The sequence below is a fragment of the Schistosoma mansoni genome, chromosome 1, assembly GCF_000237925.1.
Source record: "Schistosoma mansoni strain Puerto Rico chromosome 1, complete genome".
Taxonomy (NCBI): Eukaryota; Metazoa; Platyhelminthes; class Trematoda; order Strigeidida; family Schistosomatidae; genus Schistosoma; species Schistosoma mansoni.
In genome coordinates, this window is record NC_031495.1 from 6793572 (window position 1) to 6811955 (window position 18384).

Here is an 18384-nt window from a genome sequence, read left to right on the forward strand (position 1 = left end):
TCTTAGTGGTTACTACCTAGATGTAATAATTATTACAGTCACTACTAAATATTGTTCCAGAATAGATGGAATTAGCCATTGGCTGTCTAGACTCAGCAGTTAATTATAAAACGCGCTGGCAATTGAAGCGAACGGTAATGGGTTCGAGTTCCTGGGTAGATATGAATCTGGAATTCAGCTACATACAAATGACGAGTCGAAGGTACGACGAAACACTCGTCGTGGATTCTATTGATAGCTACATTTCATCTATTCTGTACTAACTTGTAACATAATTAGCTATGTCGAGACAATCCACAGCGGATGAACACTTACCAACTAAGACTGATCAAAATCCAGTCGAAATATCAACAACGAGATAATCCGATACATTTTAAATTAAACTATAACTTATTCTATTTATAGATGTGAAGCTATGAAACTTTATGATTGTTTAATAACCTCATGGAATAAAAGAATTTATGAAAAGACGAATAACACAATTCAATCTTTACAATGGATTATCAAAATGAATGAAACAATAAATGAGTTAAGTGTACTATTAAAGAATGAAGATTTGCATACAGAATTACATAAACATCAAGTGAGTTATTCATGTAGCATATCAAGACACAACATACATTAGTCGGTTGTTGAGAAACTTTTGTCGTATACATTTGACGATGATTTTCACCTGAAAATAACGTCAAAGGTTTTCCACGAAAGTTAATAACAATCGTATGTCTATTAAAGTTCGGATTTATTTAGCAGAGTTTACTGTTGACCCGAGATCCATTGTATTGCCTTAATTCGAAAGTATAGAAGTTACCGTCTGGGAATATTAAATAAAAATCATACTCTACTGTAAACTTAATTTAACTGGGAAATTTGGACTATCGGATTTTAACCCCATGATTTCGTGACATCATGATGTCCTCAAAATCCTAAGATCTTAGATTTAGTACCATTCTAAAACCGTGTATATTTTTGTGGAGTCTTAAAGAAGTATAAAACATGTATTCTAATGTAATCAATCTTTATACCCTATTGTTGATATTCTTGACTGAACTTTTGGAAGTCTTGGTTGGCATATATCCATCACATACGAATTTCCTACAAGTTTTTATTAAGTATATGGATCACATTTAGTAGTGAAATGCGGGACTCAGTAGTTCAGTGAGTAGTGTGTTGATGTTTGAAGCGAAAGTTATTAGATCCGAGTCCAAATGTGTGAATATCTCTGAGATTCAGATAAGTCCAACCTCATGTCCCAAATACGATGAAACACGAGTTCACTGCTGACCACAATCCATCTTTCGATCAGAAATTAATCTTGGTTTATAATTTGATTTATTTTCATTATTTATACACTTGATCTTAATTTTGAACTGACTTTTTATGGCCTATATTGTTAGTTACCAAGTGAATAAATACTGATACCTATAATCTATTTAGGAATTATCGATTTATAAAAAATGTTTGCTACCAAATATAAATAGTACCAATCGGGTTAAAGCCAAACTGAAATAAACTTCCCATGGGTATTTTTATCGAATGGTACAATGAAGAACATTCCTCCTATTCTTGGAGATCATTTTGTAGGGTATTGAAATAATATAAAAAAAACCTTTGATTTCAAGGAGGACTGGACAGTTGTTTCATTCAACGGAAGGGTGTTTTGATTTTTAGCACTTATATTTTTACATGAGATTGAGTTTAATAGGTTTATGTCTCGGGGTTAGTGTGACATCTTCAGGGCAGTGTGTCAGTTTTGAATATGTTAACTGGTCGGAAGTAGTTGGCAGGAAACGTCAAACCCATGTTTCATGTTAGTTAACACTCATCAGCTAGGTGCATTCGCGATCTTGAAGCAATTTGTGCTCTGCACAATTCGGACTAACATACCCCACTTCTACAGTCTGAGATAGCACACCTGAGCTGTTTGGAGCGAGCTTTATTATTTGTTAAATAAACAAAACTAAACCGGTTGATATTACTAAATAATGGGCATCAATTTTGTTAAGCCTCAGTGTTGATTGGGTCCCATCAATCCGGTTGAGATATAGTCATCAGTTTAAGTGACTTGATTTTACGTGCACTATGTCTTGACCTTATCTACTCAGAGGTAGTTGGCAAAAAGTTCTGAACATGAGTTTCCTACTAGTTATGAATATTCCCCGACCACTGGTGATAACTATCTTGTGTTCAAAAACATTACACTTCGTTGAGTCTCTTGAATTTTATTTGAAACTCTGAGAATCCAATTTAAAATTCCTCACTAGTGAATACATGGTTATTAGATTAAAGAAAAATATCTTTATTTAAGACATACCCTTATGAATTTAGCTTGTGGATTGACTGAACATTAATTTTCATAATCATACTCATACACTCAATTCAATACTGAATACTCTAGTAAAATTAAATTGAGACAATATTAGCTGATGAACATCACTCGTGGAAGAAAACAAAACATTTTGACTGAATTCTAAGTATTATTGACCTTCTACCTATTATTTTAACCGGTAATAAGAACGTTTGGTAGTGTTTTGTTCTCTGAGCTAGAAATAGACTCTGAAGATTTTGTCCAGAATGACTATGAAAGCTTTTCATTTAAACCATCTAACTAAAAGGATACAATACCGTGAAAAAGATTTACATGAGCTACAAATCATCCCCCATTAATTCAGTAGTAAGAACAGTCTTGCATAATAAGACATAATAAGACTGCCCCAAAATGCCCTGGTACGGCCGAGAGTAGGGAGAGTCCGCTCTCTCTCTCCAAATGCTCTCACATGGCCACGCGTATATAGTCACTGCCAGGGAAGTCCTACTCACCGCCTTCTCGTGGCATTACTATTGTTCATGAAAGTGAGAGGACGAAAAGCGAATGTCCGGCGCCTTAACCGGGTTGCCGGACACGGAAAGTCCACCTAGGGGAGTTGGAAAACCCTGATTTCAAACCAATGGTGCACATGGGCTGGCTCCAGTATCCTGAGAGAACAAATGGCGTATGGATCAATCGTTGGTCACTTGCTACCATGGGACTGCATTTCCTTACGATAATTCACTGCCTTATGGATCAGATGTTTAGGTCAAAAGCTCCGGGTGTGGCCCCCCTAGATAAACCACCTGCTTAGGTTTGGGCACTCAGGCAGTATCACAGTCCACACACAAATCGAATGACTTGTGTGGTGCATATGTATCTGGTGCCCCTTTGTACCAATATTTATGTGTTTAAATAAATACATAATAAGAACCAGTTAAACCAGTATGTAATATGTTTTAATGACTTTTTGTCTTATTCACCTTATTTTTTTAGCGTTTATTTGAATTGTCTTTTCAATGGATCAATAATGTAGTACATCACATCAAATATGAAAGTCTTTTAAATAATCATGAGGATAACCGTTTGAATTGTTTCATTATAATTGACTACAATCCATTATTTAATTTATTATATCATGAAATTATAGAGAAATTAAGTAAATTATTTTCAATCTTTATAACCATAGTTGACAACTCATTGATATCAATCAGTAATCAATTAGATGATTTTATTCAAGTAAGTAAGGTGAATATGTTTTGAGGTGGTACTTACAAACCCTTACTCGCCACGTCATTGTTGAATAAGTAATTGTACCTTCTCCTCTTTGCATTCATCAAACATATCATCCAGTAAAATTAATGATTTTAATGATTATATAATCTTATATAGTTGAGATCATGAGTCAGTTGAAGCTAGACCACCATGGAAAATCTGAAAGCACTGGATGGCCGTTTCGTTCTGATGTAGGACTCTTCAACAGTGCTCATCCACTATCCTTCATGCAACCCGGATGTGGTTACAGTAAGAGATAATTTGTTTTTTTCGGCATGGTATATTTTTATATATTTGAATGAAAAATGTGCATCTAGATGTATTTAGAACGTATATTTCTATACCAATTCAAAAAAACTACTATCGTTTTAAAAATTATTGTAATCATATCTGTCATGAATTTAAAAAGAAGAACAAGGCCGTATCCAACTCGTTATGATTTTATATCTGGCTTTTTATCACGTGAGTTACCCACCAATCAAAAAAATATGACTTTTCCAATCTTAACACTGTGCCAAATCTATGACATTCAACTGGTATGAACAGTCTAGCGTCTTTATTGGTCCCTTGTCCGCTTAGCCCTTTCAATTGAGTCCAGAACATCAATTACAGCGAATCTATGCGAATCATTTTTTTCAACCATACTCGGTTTATATACTAGAAAGACAGACCACACCATACCATAAAATAGAAAATAATATTTGTAAAGGATCAAGCCAAGGTGTGGCTGTGAACGTTGGATACAGTAATCAATAAACTGAGTATAATTTAGGAACAGTAAATCGCATAATAATAATGATCCACAGGCCAAAATGAAGCTTATATTAAGATGAATATAGATATACACAATCAAATTCCTCAGTAGTTAAGCAATGAGAATATATATAGAATAGTCGTCCACTAATAGGTACCGGAATTTACCCGTACTTATGTCTTCACCAGGATATAGCAATATCCTCTAAACTTTTCATTAGGAGTAAGGAAAAAAGTCCATAGTCAATTTGTTATCGAACAACACTTCGGGAACGCAAAAAAATAGAAGCAATAAAGAGGATATACATAAGGAGTAGGATCAAGGTACAAAGAACAAATAATATTGAAGAATTAAAAGTTGAGATTCACTTTAGGAGAGAAAATATTTTATACTTTTTAAGTGAAGAACTAAAATCCAGATGTACATTAATATATATCAAATTGCTTTGACAAGGTTATCAAGATACACTGAACTCATGTTTCATGCTTGTTGATAGTTTTCAGCAAGAAGTATCTGTAATCTTCAAAGAATTAATTCCTCTAGTATCATTCTAACCTAAGTCAATCAATATTACAATCAGAAATATTACCATTTAGTTGTATTTTAGTGTGGTCTACTTATATCCGTTTAAGTAGTACATGGTGATGGTCAAACATAGAATGTATTTTGGCAGAAGACCGAGAAGGAAAGAACTGAAATGAAGTGCAAGTGGTAGGAAAATGCATGAACAATGAAATTAGAAAAGATGAACTGATATTTACAGAAGAAACAGTGAAGATTGAGACAATTGATTGTTAATTTGCAAATTACCTATTTGCTGTATGGTCATCAAAATTTAGTGAGATAGTCTGTAATTCTGTGCTTAAATACATTCGACTGTCCCCACTCGTGTTCTGTTCACTACAGTATGATGAAGTTTGAAGAGTTTTGAATAAAGACATATTAAACATCTCATAGTTACGTCGACGAACCTATTCACTGTACAGTTTACTTAAATTAGTATCATTCAGTCAAAAAGAAAAAGAAACATTCAGTCAGTTGACAATGTTTAACCCCCTTTTTTTCTATATTTTATTATAGATACATGCAAATATTCCATCCGATTTTAATGGATTTATACAAATTGTGACCTATTTAAATCGTGTACATAATGATTATGAGAAATTATTCAAAGATCATGATAATCTATGTCGTCAAGTTGAAGTAAGTTCTAATGTTGTTTTTTTTTTAAAGTGAACATAAATCTACACAATAAAATTGACTCACGCTTTCAACTATGAAAATACTAAATCTCCACAAAACCTCTTCTGATAATAATAATAATAATCTTATGCTCACTAATGACTGACTTCGAGAGGTAAATCCAGGAGTTCTAGTGAGAAGCAGTGACCAGTGGAGTTCAAATCACGTCCTCAGAAACTCACTGAAGACAATTGATGAGCGGATGCTCAACTTCGTGGATTGGTTGGAGTTATATATAAACTCAATCGGATGCTGTCTCAGTGGTCTATCGATTAAGTGCTCTGGCGCGAGACTGGTAGGTCCTAGGTTCGAATCTTGAGAGTGTGGGTTCGTGGACACACACTGCTGAGGAGTCTCACAATAAGACAAAACGACCATCCAGTGTTTTCAGGTTTTCGATGGTGGTCTAGCTTCATTCGACCCATGATTTCAACTATATAAAATTACTAAAATCTCTACAAAACCCCCTTCTGATAAATTCATAATTGTTTACTGAAATTAAATACAACAATTAATGAAGCAATGAATACCTTCATACAAAATATACTTTTTATTCATTTTATTCTTTAGTTTCTACAACATATTCAAAAGTGCTCAAACAATTACACTGAATTAAAATTTATTCAATTTATTCAATGGTCAAATTATGAACAATTTTTAATTAAATGGAAAAAATTTATTAATCAAATTGAATGGGCTAGAAAAAAATTTCAAAGATATCAAGATGAATTCTATCAAGTTTATAATCAAAAAGTTGAGGTAATACTGGCAATGACTTTTTTTCTTTTCCCACTTTTGAAAGTACTGGTATCAGTATTGTCTATCTATTTGACTTTGAAAATTATATAATGAATACTTTGATATGCTGATGTAATGATGTGTAGGGGATGGTTGGAAAAGAGTTAGGGGCGGTCAAACCAAAACATGGCATCAGTGCTTGAAGTCACTAACTTCTAGTCTGAGCCATGTTGGTAGATGCAGACTACTTGGTTGGGGTCCACGTGACTATCGTAACCAATGGTTGAAAACTTTGGGTGACATGGTTCAGAATCGATCACAATGGCGTAGGTGCATACACTCTTTATCTTCCCTTAAACTGATGCATTGGTATATTTCTAAAGTATGATAGTAGTCTAATGATAAGGGTTGTTTATTACTTTGTAAATAGTACAGAGTGTTTTATTCATAAGTACGTCAAAGGATGATAATTAAAACTCCGCCTGTAGCTCTTCTAGAGTTATTGCCGGTCCCAAGCCCGGGTAAAGGGGGAGGGTTGGGCTTAGGGTCGGCTGAAAAAAACCAACCAGAATAAACAAATTAATTTAAATAGAGCCCCTGAGAAAATCGTCGACATCATCTGGAATTCATACGACGAACTAGAGTGCAATGTCGTGCATGGAGGACAGCTGACAGGTGTATTCCAAGTGAAGACCGGAGTCAGATAAGGCTGATTACCACCCCCTTTCCTCTTTCTTCTCGTGATCGACTGGATTATGAAGCCCTCAACATCGAAGAGGAAACACGGAATACAATGAACAGAATCAGATGACCTAGCTCCTCTATCCCATACACACCAACAAATGCAGATGAAGATAACTAGTGTAGCAGACGCTAAAGGTGGATAGGATATACATTGTGGAAACCAACAAACAGTATCACGAGACAAGCATTTAGTTGGGATCGTGAAGGGGAGCGGTAAAGAAGAAGACCGAAGAACACACTGAGTGTTGAACTGGAAGCAGATGTGAAAAGGATGAAGAAGAGCTGAAAAGAGCTTGAAAGGATTGCCCAGGACAGGGTTGGATGGAGAATGCTGTTTGGCGGTCTATGCTCCTCCACGAGGGGTAGCGGGCCTAAGTAAGTAAGTAAGCAAAGTAAGTGATAAGTATCGTACAAAATTCATATCGCGCGATTATTTATGTTTTAAGTGAAATTCAATCATTATATTCTTTGATATGGGGTTTCGTCCTAGTGAGGACTTGCCAGGTGAACGTTACATCGTATCATACTGAAATTTAAACCCTTTACTTATCTCTTCAAACACAAACGCGCTTCCCATCAAGATGAATAGTTTATTTAGTCGTTAACTTATTCGATGAGTTTGAATTTAATTATGAAGGTTTATATTTTCGCTCCGTTAATATATACAACTAAATTTAATCAGTCTCTGCTGGGATATGTAGATACCAAGAATTTGTTTCCATTGGTAATATTGAGGTATCTACTTAAGATGCAAATATAATAACATAAGGTGATTAATTATAGTCCTGAATATCAATTACGGGAAAGCAAGAACATTTAAAAGAATACTAATCATTGTACTAAATATTTTGTAGATAAACACCGTCATCCAATTTTCCTTCATTAAAACAGTGTTTAAGCAGAAAATGTTATTCAAATGTTTATTTATTTATATTTTTTCGCATGATGTCCCCGAGAATCAGCCATTCAGGATGCGACTTTGTGGTACCCGATTCGGTGGTACACATTCAGGGATTTTAGTCGAATTCATGAAAAATAATATTCTTTTCAACATTGTTACTTAAATCCACTTAGTATTGTTTGTTTGAATCTTCACATTGATGTTTTAGGACTGCAACTGGTCAGTCTCTCATTGGCATATGTGCATACTGTGCGTATTGTCTCGATATAGCCTAAATTCACAAGCATTATAAGCAAAGATGGATAGTGGCTAACAGTGGAATCCACGACGCGCGTTTCGTTCTATTTGCGACTCGTCAGCTGGATTTACTTGCATCTCAAAGTTGATGTTCACTCTGTGACTCGAACCCAGTAACTTTCGCTTCAAAGACCATCGAGTTATCTACTCAGCTACTGAGCCCTGATAGCCACTTGCTTGTGCGATGGGGTGAAGTTTAAATTCACTTAGTATTATTTGTTTGAATCTTCCCATTGTTACTTAAATTCTGTACTTACTTAACCAAAAGTTAATATTTCATGTTTGTTTTCAATAATAATAATAATAATATTAATTTCATATTAGGAAACTATAAAAGAAGTTGAACGTTTAGTTCATTTACTTACAACTGGTAAATATTCTGATGTTAATAATGATGCACAAATGATACTCAACGATATGAAGGAAGTGAGTTTAACTGTTTAATGCTATCACAATTTAAATTTTCTCTGTTTAGAATATTCATCTTTAGTTTACATAAAATTCATGTAAAAAATATCAGATAGTAGATGGTTGGAGATAATTAGAATGAAGCTCTATTGTAATCGAACATCGTTTGTATTGCACTTGGCAGTAGCTATAGTAACTAAGGTATTGGCCTGTCCACGTTGGTTTTCGAAAACTTGATCGTTTGATTCAGCCATCTTCTCGTCTACTTAGAAATATATCGAGGAAGGGAAGCTGGTCGTTCTTCTTCTTTTCGCATAAAAGACTGTTGTGATTTTGGAGAGAGTTGAGTTTATTCAATAAGCAATTCATATCGTCCTTTCTTTCACAGATAACTAAGATATCATCCACATATATCTTATGAAGAGATATGCTTTCGATTAGGTCTTTAGCTAAATTTGAAACATGTGTCATGACACACATCTACTAATAATGGTCTTAACGGAATAACCATAGCAACCTCATCGATCTGGCGAAAGTATTTACCGTCAAATGTGAACTGGACTTTGTCAGTACATAATAGTGCTAAATCTTTAAGAATTTTTAAAGGAACAGGTAATTTGAGGTTTTTCAATGATATGTGGTCACATAATATATCGATAGTCATTTTCAAAGATACATTTGTGAACAAAGAATTCACGTCAAATGAACACATTGTCTTTCCCTAGTTGACCTTTTCTTTTTATATCTATAAATGTTTTTAACAAGTATATGTGTGATCAGATTGTTCGAAGTGTATTGCGCTAATATATCACATAGTTCTGATAATCTTCATCTCCTTATTACACTATATCGAAATTAAATGGCCCGGATAGCTCAGTGCTAACTTCTCTGACTATGAAGCTGAGTGACACGGGATCGAATCCGTCAGGTAGTACCAGTTCCCTCAAGATTACAGGTACACCTTGCTGATGAGTGCCAAGTAGCACGAAACCCAGGCCCCAGGGTTTCCTGTTGACCACCTCCAACCACCATCTTATCTCAACATAGTGCACGCTGTGTAGATCCACCTAGACTAGTGGTCACACTGCAGCTTGGTCGATAGCATTCGATCAGCACTAAGACGGACTTGACACGCATGACATTGATCGCCATCCAGTGATCAGTCGATTGTGAAATGATGACTTTAATTTAGCCTATAGCTTATAAACTATACTTTCTTCATCTCATCTCAATACTTTAAATCCATAGATTACTTTCAATTTACAATTATGTTCATAGTTGAGATCATGAGTCAATTGAAGCTAAACGACCATAGAAAACCTGGAGACACTGGATGGCCGTTTCGTCCCATTATGGGACTCCTCAGTAGTGCGCATCCATTATTAATTATGTGATTATATAACCTTTTTTTTTCTTCTTTTATAGCCATATTGTTATGTCATAAAACTGGAAAGTTTTATTCATCAACTTGTAAATCAATATCAAATTGTTGAAAAATGTAAACAGAATGAAAAACAATTTCAAAAGGGTAAAATTGAAAAATTGAATGTATCCCCCTCGAATAAATCATTCATTAAAACAACTATTACATCATATGATAATACAATTCATATTACAAAAGATTGTCAAGGTAACTATAAACTTAAATATTTTAATGAAACAAATAATGTCTTATTACATATTGATAATGAAATAAAAAAAATCAATTGTCGATATGATGCATGGCAACTAAATTTAAAAATTGTTACATTTAAACAAGAGTTATATAAATCAAATTTAGGAGAAGTAAGTAATCAATATTTTATTTTTATCTTATTCATTATATATGATTTATATCATAAGTAAATATCAGTTGATGATAAATCTTGTTAATTGAACGCTATACTTGGATCCTAAGTTAGTCTCGTAAATCCCAAGCTAGAACTACACAGTGACTTGAACACGAGAGAAAAGGAGCATGCATTTCGTGAAACAGTTCCAATGGGCAGTGTATTGCCACCATGTTTAGCTTCAGCTGTTGGACGTTTTGAATCAAGTAAAGGTATTGAATTGTGGAGTTCATCAGATGTTGTCAGCTTATCACATATAGTAATCAGCCAATCAGAAACTCTACATGTGACTTCGTTTCTAGCAGAACTTCTAGTCAAACGCTGATTGAATAAAATACTTCTTAATGTTTCCTGAGCTTTTCATGTCTATCGAGAGAAATTTTCAGGATCGCCTCAACAGTTGGAATACAGATGAAAAATAGAAGACATTAAAAAGTTATTCTATACTAATATAGGATTCTTTTTTCATTAAATATCTCATAATATCTTCAGTGATTGAGCCCAGAATCTTTTATTTGGAATACGGTTCAATGTGATTTTTGATACATAACATCTTTGTTTCAGTTAATAATATCTGAAAGGTTGAGTAGAGATTTTCACATAACACAAAGTAAAGATCTTCATGAAGAATAAAAATAGTCTAGTTGAAACTCCAAAACTATACTGACTGAGGTGAGATTGAAGTTGATAGTATAGTTTTTCTACTACTTAAGGCTTACCACACTAAACCAAACATGTTTTTGAATCTCCTTGAATGTGACTGATTTTAAGAGAAGATTGGTAGTTTATTTCAAATGCCAATATTAATTTAGCTTAGTAATTATATAGATGTGTCACAGTCGTACTATGAGATAATAAATAACACTGAACATCAGTGGAAGTACAATTTCTTAGCCGAATGATCACGTCTAATGAATAAAACGTCATAAAAATCATTAGCATACAAATGCCACTATTAGGTATTTGTTAGATCTGTGAACTGTATACCTGTTTTCTTATTGTAATTCTGCTATGTAGTGATGTAAAACATTTATCGTTCTCTGAATATTTTGTTTGATCATTGTATTACCGATAACTTTACTCTGATTATTGAATCGAAAACCATACATATTGGTATAGGGAATTCGTGGAGATTGTAGTACTTTCACTATTAAAATCACGAAATGATTTGATCTAGACCATCATTAGAAACCTGGAAGAACTGGATGGCCGTTTCTTCCAAATATGAGACTCCACAAGAGTGTGCACACACAACGTGCATGTGAAAATCGAACCCAGGACATTTGGTCTCACGCACGAACTCTTAACTTCTAAATCATTGAGTCGGCATCTAACTGTGCTAATGTCTAACTTCAACTAGTCCATACGTAGACGAAACGGTCGTCCAGTGCTTTCAGGTTCCCGGTGGTGGTCTAGCTGAGATCAGTTCGTGATTTCAACAATGAATATATATATATATATTAACTACATTAATAAAGAGAATAGAAAATAAGATTTATTTACCATTTAGTATCAGTGAAATACGTTTGCTATCAATAATAAACCGACGATAATTATGGTCAATAATTGATACCAACCAAAATTCATCTAACATATCAGAAATTCAAGTTCTCCTGGTAAATATCGGATCAGAACAAAAATTATGTTCACATTTAATTAATCTTTCAGTAATCCATTCAGTTAAGTTATCAATAATGTCTCAAATACTACTGATGCATCCTAATGAGTAACGAATATTTTTCAGTAGAAATTTCAAAACTTTGGTAACTTGGTCTTCTAAAAGTATAAAATTTTCCAACAAGATTTCTCTTCAATTTCATTCGGTTAACTAAACCTTATGGATGGTCTAACTTCAACCAATCCACAAAATTGAGCAACCGTCTAGAGGTTAAGCGCTCGCGCGTGAGACTGACAGGTCCTAGGTTACTAAAATTTCCACAAAACCCCTTTTTGATAAATTTTGTATGACATTAATTGTTCAATATAAGTATTCATGTACCGTCCATCGTTGTCTTCAATGAGTTACTATCTCACGATAGACCCGGTTGATGAATATCCATGTCCCGTAATTTGTTTTTTTTCTTTTCTTTTGTTTGAAAAATAGATATCTTTAAATATGTTCAATGAGAAATATCAAAAACTTGTTTCATTATGTAATAACCTAAGAAATGATGACGTAATCATTCAATATAATATGAAATGGTTAAATAAAATGAAACTATTGATAAAACTCTTAAATTATATTTTGGATACAAATTTATTGGTTAGTTAATTTATTTTTATTAACCCCCCCACCTTTTTTAAAGTATGAAAGTTGACATTGTATCTCAGGGTAATTTGAAAAAAAAGCAAAGAGGAAAAAGAATTGTGTTAGTTATTCTATCTTTATTTAAGATTACTTAGCAGTTACTTATCAAATAATCAGAAGGGGTTTTGTGGAGATTTAGTATATTGATAGTTGAAAGCGTGAGTCCCACATAGGACGAAACGGCCGTCCAGTGCTTCCAAGTTTTCCTTGATGGTCTAGCTTCAATTGACTCACGTTTTCAACTCATTAAATGTTGTTATATACTGAGAAGTAATTGAGTTTAGAGATTTAGACTATGTTTTACATCAGGCTTAAAGGTTATGAGCTTAACCTATAATAGTGGATATTATTCGGGATATCCCAAACTTGAAAAGAACAGTACTTCATGGAGAAAACTTTATTTTTAACACTTATTCAACTATAGCAATGATATTTTTAAGTGTGATACTTTATTATAAGTATGCTAGATTGATTGATAAGGTTAAGATAAGTTTGAGTAGCTCTCTATGTAATAACATACTTGAAATATTGTAGTAAGTAATTGTTGTAACGAAAACAAGAACAGATTTTTGTGTTGTATTCAGGTACCACGTGATCGGGCTGTTCCTTGTAGTATCAGTTATATTACCTAGTTCGAGTACTGACTAATCCATGTAGGTTGCCCGCATAGGATTGATAATCATCTATTACCTAAGGACCTAAATTGCATCCTTTGTCCAATAACTCAATGATTGTGAGATAACGACCGAGATTAGTACTTAACACGTATTGGTCTAGGATGGAGTTTCCTATGCCCACTTGTTCAATAATCGGATTAGGACAAGAACACAACAGACATATAACTTTTGTTGTACCATTCAATTCATAACTCAAACTAGTGTGATAATATAGGTTAAATTCCAGACCACACATCAGCATAAATAAAAAATTACAATTCCGGGTCAACCATGTCATCAGTAAAAATGTACTTAACGATCGGTTCATATTTAACCAACGTAGGGAGGATAAAACACAGAACATTAATTTATGCGCAAAACAAATGTCTAAAACTATTATAATATAAGGGTTATGAACTGATCGATGTTAGACCACTGTTGAAAACCTGGGGGCACATGATGACCATTTCTTCCCAGTATGGAACTGCTCAGTAGTGCACATCCACGATCCCATACACTAAAATGGAACCTTGGAACTTCATCCTCACACAGATGTCTAGGCTCTAGACCACAGAGCCGGCATTCGATGGTGTTATGCTTCGATAAAACTCAGGAATCTCTACAACTCTATACTGATAATTATCATGTGCTCACTAGTTACTAGCTTCAAGAGGTGAATTTCAGGAATGAAGCGGTTTTCCACCGAATACAATTTAAGATGGACCATACTGATACAAAACGACTATCCAGTGCTTCCAGGTTTTCAACGGTGATCAGACACTGATCGGTTCATGATTTCAGTGGAATGTATGTTATATTTAATAAAGAGGAGTGTTTTTTATTAGGTTCACTGCGGCAAACACCGAAATTTGACAAATAGTATACAATTTCTAGCATATAAAATTGTTTCTCTTCTATTTGGATCTATACTTGATTAAACTGGGAAATGTACTAGGATCTGAATTTAATGTTGAGAGATTGTGAGAAGAATCGTACGATTTCATCCGATAGAATCCCGAACATGATATTTCTATATTATTAGTATAAAGTAGATGAAAAACGGTTACCGGTTGAAATCAGGGTTCAGGTTTCATCCTGTTCGGAACTAGTCAGCTGAATGTATTCCATAGTTGATATCCATCTCAGGACGCAAGCCCAATCCCGTTCACTTCAAAAGCTATCGCGTTATCCACTTAGTTACTCAGTCTAGATAACCCTTTACTTGTGTAACAGGTATGAGTTTTAGTTCCATTTGAAATGGATCGATTCCGACAAAAATTAACTGCTTCCTTAGGCTATAATCTACAGTGGAATCCAAGATGCACATTTCATCCTCTTTTAGTCACACTATTTTATTTATTATTTATTTAAACACATAAATATTGATACGAAGAGGCACCAGATGCATATATGCGCCACACAAATCTCATTTGATTTGTGTGAGGGCTGTAATACTGCCCGGGTACCTAAACTGAAGCAGGTGGTTTTCTCAGAGGGCCACACCCCAAGCCTTTGACCTAAAGATCTGATCGACAAGGCAGTGAAGCATCGTGAGGAGATGCAGTCCCATGGTAGCCGGTGACCAACAATAGGTTCATACGCCATTTGTTCCCTCAGGATACTGGAACCTATGTGCACCATTGGTTTGGAATCAGCGTTTTCCAACTCCCTTAGGTGTACTTTCCGTGTCTACCAACCCGGTTAGAGCGTTGGACATTCGTTTTTCGTCCTCTTAATTTCGTAGAGAACACCCCCGCCACGAGAAGGCAGTGAGTAGGACTTCCCTGACAGAGGCTATATACGCGTGGCCATATGAAAGTATTTTGAGAGGGAGAGTGGACTCTCTTCACTCTCGACCGTACCAGGGTATTTGGGCGCAGTCATACTACTTGGATTTATACACAATACAGTTTTCATTGTTAGCAACTGTTTAAATGTTAATGCTATACTAAGTCCTTAGTAATTAATACATGAAGGCTTGTTTTGATATTTTCTTCTAATTGTATAAAAGAAACCATATCATGTAAAGTAACTCTAATTGTTTTCATAAATTTTTCTTATTCAAGTCATTCTCACCAGACTACTGGAATCATTGTTCAAAACTATTCAATCTATCATCATTTACTATAAATTGGAAAGATTGTACAGTGAATGATTTAATGAAAAATCCTAAATATAATTTATTCAAACAAAAATATAAAATAAAAGAAACTTGGAAAATATTTCAATATTTATCATTGATTCAACAAATTAAAACAACCATTGAAACTCAATTCAAATCATTAAATATTCAATTTCTATCAATGAAATCACATTCAGCATTGATTAAATCGGTTCATTCATCATTTCGTAACGAATATATGAATCAAATGAATCAGGTACTATGTATTTATGATTCATATCTTTTAAAGTAACTGATTTGTTAAGATTCATACTTACTTACGTGGTGACGCCTATTATCCCTCATGGAGGAATATAGACTGCCCACCAGCATTCTCCATCCAACCCTGTCCTGGAAAATCCTTTACAGTTATTTTCAGTTAACATTCATCCTTTTCATATCTGCTTCTATTTCCCGGCGTAATGTGGTTTTTGGCTTTCCTATTTTCCGCTTCCCTTCACGATTCCAAGTTAAGGCTTGCCTCGTGATCAGTTTGGTGATTTCCTCAGTGTGTCCAATCCACTTCCCACGTCCTTTCATAATTTCCTCTTGAGCTGCAAGCTGGTTTGTCCTCTCCCATAGTAGGTTGTTGCTGACAGTAACCGGCCAGTGAATTTAGAGTATTTTGCGTAGACAACTGTTTATAAATATTTGTACTTTCTTGATGATGGTGGTAGTAGTTATCCACGTTGCAGCTCCACACAGTATAACTGTCTTGATGTTCTTAATGAAGATCCTCACTTTGAAATTAGTTGACAGTTGTTTTGAGTTCCATATGTTCTTCAATTGTAGGGTTAAGATTCATGATGAATCTTTAATGTTTAGTTCATTAGACCTGCTAATTAACAAATAACTAATCGTTTTAGGAAACACATTTTAATAAATATCTTGACTATTTAAACAAGTAATTTTGCAAATATTCGAGAATAAATTAGACTGAACTTTAATAAATGGATAAGAATTATGTACACATGTACGTAAATTAGTGTCTTTATTGTAAGTATATTCGTTAAATACTTGTTATGACTTTCAAATGATATACTAATTTAAAGAGCCAATGTAGGATATATCTGAGAACAGAGACAACGTCAGAATAGACAGTAAAAATCAACTATCTCGCTAGTGAAATGAGGAATCTGATATGGCGTGTAGTTGAGTGAGAATCGCATATGAAATTAGCTCTCTGGAGCATGTATCATCACTAGTTGAGGTGAAATTATATTTTTTAGTCAATTCGTTATACCTGTTGGTTATCGATGCTTCATTGTATGACATTTTAAGTGTGATCACGTAGTAAGTTAGTTAATACTGTTAGATACTATTAATCTCAATTTAGACAAATCTGACTGTAAATGAATCATTTAAAAAGGCATTGTATCCATACATAATTTCAATTAATTGTTTTGAGTCAAACGAACATTGATCACTAGTCTTTGTGTTTTTACTAAACCTCATCGGAATCGGTGTTTCGGTAACAAGCACAAGTCAGTCGAACAATTTCGCAGGGATAACAGTGACAGACATAATAGGATTAACAGAAATATCCCTCTTATAAGACAGAATTCAAAACAACTTGATTACATTCCCATGGTAAGAAGAACGTAAAATAAAGTTTTTTTTCAAACATATAATCTTATATGTTTGTAGAGATTTTAATATTAAACCATTACTGAGAGAGAATTTATTGAGGAGAATTGAGATTTTTCCGAAGTTTAGAAATCAAATTACTGTATATCGGTTAAGTCAAAGTAACGTGACATGAATTAGGCACGTACCAAATACAGGCTCATGTACTCAACTTTGAGTTAAAATTTAGTTGTATGAGGGTTAGCGACACTATCTGGTTGTTCGAACCACAGTGAGCAAAGAGAAGTTCGAAGCTACGACCTATTTCCTAAATTCAAGTGTTTTAACCACTCAGGAAACACATAACATATTCTTGGTCTGTTTAATAATCACTTTTATTAATCTACTCAAAAGAACAGGGTATCAGTTACTGTAAGAAAAATTAAAAAAACTCACTTCTCTCTCAAGTTAATAGTGACGTTTTTGTTCAGGAAGACAATGAAAGCTTCTGAGTTAAGCCAACCAGTACGAAGAACAAAACCACCAAAAGTTGTTATTCCAATCCCAACATAGAGTTATAAAATAGATGATAAGAACGTTAAACCTGAATATAATTATTTAGTGTTTGGAAAACCGTCTGAAAAAAACGAACCATTCACAAAGAGTTCTTTTTCAAAGTTATTTAAATCAAGTTCAACAAATTGTTAGTTTGTGGATTGTATTCACCACAGACTGATTTCTTTTGCAATATCAAGGAGGATTAAACAGCAAGTTGTGAGAGTTCTGGTTTCCATACCTAACGGAGTCATGAGTTCACGATGCTAAGGAATTCCATATTAGGATCTAAAGTAGTTGAAAAGCACTTCCTAGTTTTTAATGGTATCCTAAGATCATCCCATAAAGAATACAGTTTATAACTTGAATCAATCCCCACAAAACTATTAACTAAATTTTGCTAGTACACTAATATAGTGATGTCAATCAAAGAAAAATCTCATGTTTTCGATGAATGTTATAACTTGAAGTCTTCGAACTATAAAATCAAACAATGTATACCATATACTTTTAGTTTCATAAAAATTACAGTATATTTTGTTTCCTAAAAAGGAATTTTCACTTCTTTATTGATTCGAAAATTCATAGAACAGATGGAACATGGCTAGTAGTGAAGTTCAGGACGTGCATTTTGTTCTATTTATA

General features: G+C 34.0%; 1 protein-coding gene across 1 annotated transcript in view; it reads left to right on the forward strand.

Moving 5' to 3' along the window:
* Positions 1-18384, forward strand: part of Smp_124180 (putative normocyte-binding protein 1) — a gene marked incomplete at both ends in the record, with an annotated part of 81693 nt that overhangs the window by 22686 nt on the left and 40623 nt on the right. Inside the window, 6 exons of the mRNA XM_018793102.1 lie at positions 406-583; positions 3302-3544; positions 5415-5537; positions 6147-6335; positions 8581-8682; positions 10090-10449. Coding sequence (XP_018647648.1) covers positions 406-583; positions 3302-3544; positions 5415-5537; positions 6147-6335; positions 8581-8682; positions 10090-10449 — 1195 coding nt within the window. The remainder of the gene's footprint in view (positions 1-405; positions 584-3301; positions 3545-5414; positions 5538-6146; positions 6336-8580; positions 8683-10089; positions 10450-18384) is intronic.